The sequence below is a fragment of the Cucumis sativus genome, chromosome 5 (assembly GCF_000004075.3).
Source record: "Cucumis sativus cultivar 9930 chromosome 5, Cucumber_9930_V3, whole genome shotgun sequence".
NCBI lineage: Eukaryota > Viridiplantae > Streptophyta > Magnoliopsida > Cucurbitales > Cucurbitaceae > Cucumis > Cucumis sativus.
In genome coordinates this window covers 28,302,872-28,310,653 of record NC_026659.2, presented here as the reverse complement: position 1 = coordinate 28,310,653, position 7,782 = coordinate 28,302,872, and the positions used below count along the sequence as shown (strand labels likewise).

At 31.0% G+C, this 7,782-nt stretch overlaps 1 protein-coding gene across 1 annotated transcript; it reads right to left on the bottom strand.

Annotated features, from left to right (window-relative positions):
* Positions 1-95: 95 nt before the first annotated feature.
* Positions 96-6,465, bottom strand: LOC101212390 (phosphoglucan phosphatase DSP4, amyloplastic). Its single transcript, XM_004142400.3, has 14 exons — positions 6,224-6,465; positions 6,068-6,137; positions 5,911-5,955; positions 5,492-5,609; positions 5,097-5,173; positions 4,934-5,010; positions 4,673-4,753; positions 3,980-4,112; positions 3,260-3,319; positions 2,567-2,623; positions 1,945-2,040; positions 972-1,031; positions 535-642; positions 96-444 (listed from the first exon to the last, which is right to left on the bottom strand). Exons 1-14 carry the CDS (start codon positions 6,247-6,249, stop codon positions 310-312), a joined length of 1,143 nt encoding a protein of 380 aa, XP_004142448.1. The 5' UTR covers positions 6,250-6,465; the 3' UTR covers positions 96-309.
* Positions 6,466-7,782: the final 1,317 nt, after the last annotated feature.

Below are 7,782 nucleotides of genomic sequence, written 5' to 3'. Positions count from 1 at the left end.
CATAAACTAAATACACCACCCAAATGAAGGCAATGATGTTTTAAATTAAATTTTCTGGTTAAACCTTAAAAGATGAAAAAAAAAAAAAAAGTAGAGAGAATTGAAAGACAAATCAGATTTAAACCTATAAACAATAAGGTTAGGAATAAACCCTAGTGTTGTCAAATTATTATTCTCAATGCTATGTGACGAATCATAGCGATCGTGCAACACTATTAAATCCAATATTATTACTTGGTTCTTTATTGACACTACTATATATATTTTAATACATATCTAGAGAATATGGGAATGGCAACGTACCTTCATTCAAATTTCATCAGGACAAGCTTCAAGAAATTGTCTTATTTTGCTTCTTTCTTCAGCCGTGAGTTCTGGTTCATCTCCAATTAACCTTCTCCGGAGAATTGCTCTATCACTACCTGGATCCTCATCTTCAATAACCTAAAACAAAGACATAATAATAATAATTCATTAATTGAAGTTGGTATTATTATTTCATTTATAAGATTGAAATGATCTTTAGATTGTTACTTCAATGAAATTGTTGACGTGGCCATCTTGGTTAGGTGGAGTGACGGGCTCGTTTTTATTGCACGTCCATATACCATCGATAATATACTTGTATTCATATCGTCCTTCCTGTTATTATATATCACACACAAACAAACAAACAAACCCATCATAATTATTAAATTTATTTGAGCATCACTCAATAGTTAATCACCTTTGTTACGTTCTAAATAAATCCAAAACGTCTCGTTTTACAATTGAAAATTATACAACTTTTAATACCATCAAAGCATGAGTTCGGAATGATTTAAAAAAATGACCAAATTACTCCAAACATATGTCATAACTAATTCATAATTGGCATGTATTTATCACTGTAAAATTAGGCATTCAATCTCTAATACCTCACAAAATTTTGACTGGTGCAACGAAATAATTATAAATTATAATTGACATACCGCGAGTTCCCTATTGAGAATCCATGCACCTCGTGCCTCGTCGAATTTTAATGGAATCCTCTGGAAGAAAAGTTCCATAGATCGATAAGACAATAATTAATTGCAATTTCTTAACTGTGATAATGTATTGGTAATTCTAAAATGTGTCGAGAATACACACTAAACATTTTTTATCTCTAATTAATTAGATTGCGGAATCGAGCAAAAGCAACAGATATAAGATATTGAATCGTTCAGCTGCTTATCCCTAATAATGATTCTAAAATACTTCCATTTCAGCATACATTCACAATCAACATTCTACTACCTACCATCCGTTCCTAAACACCTTCTAACCGAAGACAGGAGTAGATGTTTTAGATACAGAAGAAGTTTAACAATTTTTAGTTCATTTGAGAATTTTCATGCATAGCATTATGCAAAGAAATGTTACAGTTTAGGACAAGCAGTTCAAAAGTTTGAACCTATTATTAGGTCAAGTCGACTGCCAATAAACCGTGTTGACAACCCAAGTTATTGGCCAGTAAGGCTTACTGACATAGAAAATCTTTAGAAAAATTGCATAAGATGACAAAAACATTTAGAAAAAAATAGCTCATCACACATCTTTTTTTGAATATGACAAATAATTAGTGGTATCAAAGGGTTATCGAGTTTTAAATTTGTTACTTTTGCAATTTAGAAAATGTGGTGAGATAGACCATATTATCAATTTTTGCAAACACCCCAAATTTATAAGATACTGAAACAAAGATCAGCCTTACTGCAAGTCTACAATAATTGTGGAAGCAAAAACTGACTTGTGTAAATAAAGGTCAACAAAGTGCTAAAGAGAAATCCAAAGCTTTTGAAAACCATTAGAAAGAAAAGTGTCAGAGGACTGTGTTACTCACTCGTATTGTTTTTCAAAACTAAATCAAACATTCAGGGAAGTGAAATCAAGAGAATTATCAAGAAAGAAAGAAAATGTTACCTGGCCCCATCCAATATCAAGTCCAGCTACTTCTACAGTTGAGCATTGATCATCTTCCCAAGATAAAGCGACAGGCTTCTTTTTAAATCCTGAAAGCTTCAATTAAAATAAACCAGTGAATCACTTTTGTAACACGTAATAAGCAAAAGATGATAATTCATAAATGTGTGTGTGTGTGTGTGTGTCTTTGTAATTCATAAATCACATCCAGTTTATTTCGTGCTGCCTGTTCTCAGGTAAACTACAATCACTAGTATCACGTTAAAGCAATAAAACTAGAAGGCAAAAGTTGCAACTCGCAAAGAATGGAACTTAGGTTCATAATCAGCCTCTTCCCTTCACTACTCTAAACTCCAAACTACTTCAATGTAACCAATCTCATCGCACCTCTTAGATGAAAAAAATAAATTCAACAGAGATTAATTAATAACTCTTCTCCTTGCTTAATTAAAATGCTGAAAATATGTCCAAATTAAAATTACAGGACAAGTTACAAAGCCAGCCAACGAACTAGCCCACAGAGCTCAATTAGCTAGAAAAGTAATGCATATTAAGATTTGGGATAAAAAACCCAAGTGACCAAAACCATTATTTAAATAAATCATAAAATATAAATACTTACAATGTCGGCAGTTGCACTTTTAATAGCATCTATTTTTGGGAAGCATGAGCGTTTGCTCTGCAAGAAAGCAAATCCAAGTACACTTAGCAACATTAGAAATTTAGAAACCAATAGCTTGAGATCAGTACTTATCCTCCTGGTATTCTAAGTCACAAGGTATGACGGATGTAATAAACTATTGCGTTCACTGCTCTTTTTTAATAAATGAAAATGTTTGTGTCTATATCATGGACACATACTTTAAATGGAGAACGTTTTTCTTTGGTTCCTTTTGTAAGGTGCTTTTTTATGCCGTTTTGTAATATTTAAATTTTCTCAATCAGAGATCAGTTTTCCAATTGAAGAAACGTAGTCTTTTTTGTTTAAACAAAAAATATGTAATGTTTCTGAACTCCTATATTTCCATCTCAAATACATAGTAACAGAAGATGTAGAGTCAATCTAACCAACATAAGTTTTTCATAGGGTTATTTTCAAATATAACAAAATAAACCAAAATATTTATAAAATATCATAGTCTATGTACAATGGACAGTAATAATATACTATCTATGTCTAGTAGTCAATCTTGGTCTATCACGTATAAATTGTGATATTTTGCCATATTTGTAAATATTTTCAGAAATTTTGTCATTTAAAATAATTTTCCTTTTTCATACTTCTGCACTATATAAGGAGTATAGCAGATGTTACCAGCAGTAACTCTAGCGCCTCATTGAGTTGGTAGCCTTGAACCCAAAACATATACGCCATCTTTAAATAAGACATTTCAAAGTTGGCAAGAGTTAATCAACATAGTTATCAATAACTAAGATGAATAAAGATGAAATAGAAATTCTCAGGAGCCCACAACACACGCACACACAAACAATATTAGGCAAAACAAAGAAAATAAATGTACTTGGCATAAAGCTAAAAACATTGAAGCAGATGCGATCACTGTTCATAATCTAAACAGAACAGAAAAAGGTGCATTGGATGTTATTTAACAAGTGTCAACCAAAGACGTCCTCTTACTGGACCTGAGTATCTCAAACATCTCCAACAAAAACCAGAAATTTATTTCAAGCTTTAATGTGTTTATCCATACACCAGAATACATCCTCAGGAAGTAAAAGAAAAAATGTTGAAATATCAGGAGATAGCCAAAATATTAGCATGACGAAGAAGAAGTAGGAGATGAAAGAATCAAGGGAAAAAAAAAAGACAAATAACCGCACAAGTACCTTTATCTATACAAGAAAATTAAGTGAAGCAAGGTATAGAACAGCACAATAAAATCAAGAAAGCCTTTTTCAGGAGACATTTCTATTTTTCGTGCACTATTATACTCAGTTAAAGTTCATTATATTTCAAAGCAAATAATCTGTACAGTAGAAAAACTTATTTTTAGAAGCATGCTTATGCACATACCGCAACAGCTGGAGCTCTTCCAAGTCCAGCAGTGCAATGTATGTAAGTCACTCCACCATTTCGGTTTATGGCTTTATGTAATTTGCTTACAACGGCCGGTAATCTTAGTCGTAGGTCGAATGCATCAAAATCCCTGTTGCATCAAAACTTAGCTGGCCAATATAGAAAGCAAATCCCCGCATGCTTAAAAATATAATCATGCTATGCATTGCTCATGTTTGCATAGGTTGAGTGAATAAATTTGTTGGGCATAACAAGGTAGAAACGGTTAAAAAGCTAGGTCTAACTCAAGATATCAATCCTCCACAAGTGTATAGATCAGGTTTTAATATTTCTTTCATTTAATTACAATTAACATTCAAGTGAAAAAAAGTTCGATGAAACGATATTAAAAGAACTTTTCAGGCTAGATGAGAAACTGGTTTGAACTTTGTGAAATTTCTTTTTGCATATAATTAGTCTGTACTTCAAATTATCAGACTAAATTGCATGTAGTCTCCAAATATACAAATAAAACTGCCTGTTGGATTACTTAACTTATTCAAATGCTTTACCAACATAATGTTGCATCATATTCTAGTCTTATCTTGCAAGAGTTTAAAATTGCAGTTATATACTTCACAGATTTATAGCTTTCCATCGAAGCACAGTTCATTATAGATTGAGGACTTAAGATAACAAGCACCTACTAACCTTATCTGAGCTCGCAAATGTTCAATATCATCAAACGTCTTTGTATATGCTATTATAGCACCAATGTCAACCCCAAAATATCTTTCCAATACGGTGAAAGGAATTCAGCAGTTTTCACTTTATTGATCAAACTCTACTTTTGAAATATTGGAATTTCTCAAATATTAACTATTTAATAAAAAATAAGAAAATAAAAAGCAGAGTACATGAATTGTATGAAATTTACGAAAGAAGATATTAACAGAAATGAAATTTGGATACTCTAAATCTGGATCTTGCTGCAAGCAGAAAACTGTTCTTACTCCAATGCTGCGGAGCTTGTCAACATCTTCTGGAGTCTGACATTAGTAGAATTAGAATGAAATTGTAAAGGAGTTAGTGCATAAAAACTTACAAGATGAAAAATGTCGAGAACAATTATCACCTGTAGGCATGATCCTACAATTAAATCTGGACGAATGAAGTTGTAGTTCATTCCCAGCTCATGCCTATATGTCAGTACTGTATCATAAAGATCAAAAAGGGGATCAGATTAGATAGCTGATGAATAACGACTTAGCAAGAAGCACTTTAAGGTAGCTTTATGGTAAAAAACACTGGCAGATTAATCCAATCAATCAGCAAATATTCACATCTCTAAACTCAAATTTTAATCAGGACATAATAGAAAATTCAATTTATTTCTCTAAATTGTAACAAATTTATAGTTACTTTTTTATTAAATGATTTCCGAAATCTGAATAAATTTATTTATGAAATATTCGCAGCAGCGCAGTTATTTTCCAGTTGAAAGGAGAGTCGTAAGATGATGGTTCTTACCAGCACCCATAGCTTCTGTCATGTTATGGCTATATATTTCAGATTTTTCCTCCTTTTCCTCAGCATCATCCACTTCTGCACCAGTCGTTTCGGCACTTGATGTAGAGCCAGAGACTGCCTACAGACAACAAGTAATCATTTCAAACAATTATTGCTTGTAACTACCAGTGACTTACAGCCACCAAAACTATAGATCACTGAACAGACTTATTTGCTGCAAGACTTTCTCCATTTCCGAAATTGAGGTATGATATAAAACATATAAAAATTCACAACCACGCAAAGCCTTGAACATAGCTAAAATTTCAGTCGACAAACTGATTGAAGAAAAAAATCACTCACGGTGATGAAACTAAAAAATCGATCGCAATACAACAATATTTCATGAATTCTCATTATCACAAATTGTCGTTAGTTACCTTCACGGAAGAACGTCGATGTAGATCGGTAAAGCTCCTCATCACCTGTATCAGTCGAAACAAACTGTTTAACGCTCGATGCAAAAAGAAAAAAGAAAAACACAGAGAGACTGAATATATAAAGTGCAGAATTATAATGTGGCGCGAACGAGAGTACCAGGTTAGAGAGCTGGAATTCAGGCTTTCTCTGTCGGCATTTGAAGCTCCGGAAGGGAAGAGAAGGTGATCTGAGATTCAGAGAGGAAAGAAAAATGTAAGAAAATATTTGAATGAATCGTAAGTAGAAGATGATGATTTCAGTTTCAGAACTGACATTGAAAGGTTTTGAAGACAGTTCATGGCCGAAATGCGATCCGTCGCCGGTGTACGATGATGCAAAATCAGTAGAGCTCTAGAGCAGGGATTGAAACTTTTGGTGTTCGATCAACGCGTTGGTTCACTTTACGTAGCTACACAGCATAGTTCCGATCACGTTCCTGTGAATCTCAGAGGATATGCCTTCCCGTGATTGATATCTTCCCCAACTCCAATCTTTCCTTTGAGTTGATATTTATATGCTGTTTGATTTTAAATGGCAATTTATATTTATAGCCTTCCCCTTTCTCTTTTTTTCTCAAATTATAATTTAATATAAATTTTATTTTAAATAACAAAATTTCATAAATTTTCGCATATTGGAAGGTAAAAAAAATTACTTATATTTTTTAAATTACAAAAATAGTAAATTTAAAAACTGATTATCATAATTATCGTCAATTACTATTCATATTTCTCAAATTTACGATATCAGCTATTTTTTTCTAAAAAATCTTTTTATCATCTAATATAATTTTTCATATTTTTAATTCATTTTTTATAGATGACATTTTTAAAAATAGTAAAATAAAATAAAATACTTACTATCTAACAAAATTTTAGATAGATAGACCGATAGACTTCTATTATTTTTTAGGAATATATTGATAGAAAAATATAAACATTTATCTTATTGATAAAATCTAAATTTTTTGTTATATGTTGTAAATATTTACTCAAATTTACTTTATTTTTAAGAGTCTATATTTGAATATAGTTGAATTTAATATTAAATAGTTGAATTTAATATTTGGTTAGTATTGTAAGAGATAGCTTTTTTTCCTTCCATATCCAGAAGTGTGGAAAACCCATTGAAAAAGCTAAAGGGTAATTTTACTTCATAGACATTTCTTTTAAAGGGAAAGGTTGATCCCACCTTCTTACTATTCAAATATTTAATAGAACAAATTCACTAAATATGAAAACAACCAAATTTAAGGGTACATTAGAGTTTTATAATACTACTCTTTACCACTATTAAAATGACTATCTCTCCTAAGTTTCAATGTTTTCAATGACTTTACTTGTTAACGATTAACTTCGACCATTATCGATATGAGCTCTTAACTCATCTATTCATCTAAAAAGTTTTAGCTAATAAGTTGTGGTAAATTTAGTTATATAAAATTTTTAATACTAATAAAGAATTATGCAGCTTTTACAATTCAATCGATATATTAAACACAACTTAAATTCAAATTTTCTACACTTGACTATACTAAAAAAAATTCTATACCTTAATAGACACTTATGTCTAATATATCAATTAATTCAAAGATTTTCAAGTATGTCAAAGGACTGGGATCAATAACTTATCAAATAGTACTTTTTATTTTATGAATGATCTTTTTTAATACTTTAAAGTTTATCCACAATATATAGGAATGAGGAATAAAAAAAATTGGTTAAAAGTTATATCATTTTAATTTTTTTTTCTTCTACACTAATTTAGCACCAAGTTTAGAAGTAAATAGAATAAACTTAATATGTATCTAAATCAAAAGATATATGTTTTAA

Excerpts from the sequence above, each read along its gene's own strand:
- LOC101212390 (XM_004142400.3), bottom strand. The coding sequence starts at position 6,249 with ATGAACTGTCTTCAAAACCTTTCAAT. Across the intron at positions 5,011-5,096 it reads TTGTAGGATCATGCCTACAG|ACTCCAGAAGATGTTGACAA; the intron begins GTGATAATTGTT and ends TACTAATGTCAG. Across the intron at positions 1,032-1,944 it reads TTGATATTGGATGGGGCCAG|AGGATTCCATTAAAATTCGA; the intron begins GTAACATTTTCT and ends CTTTTCTTCCAG.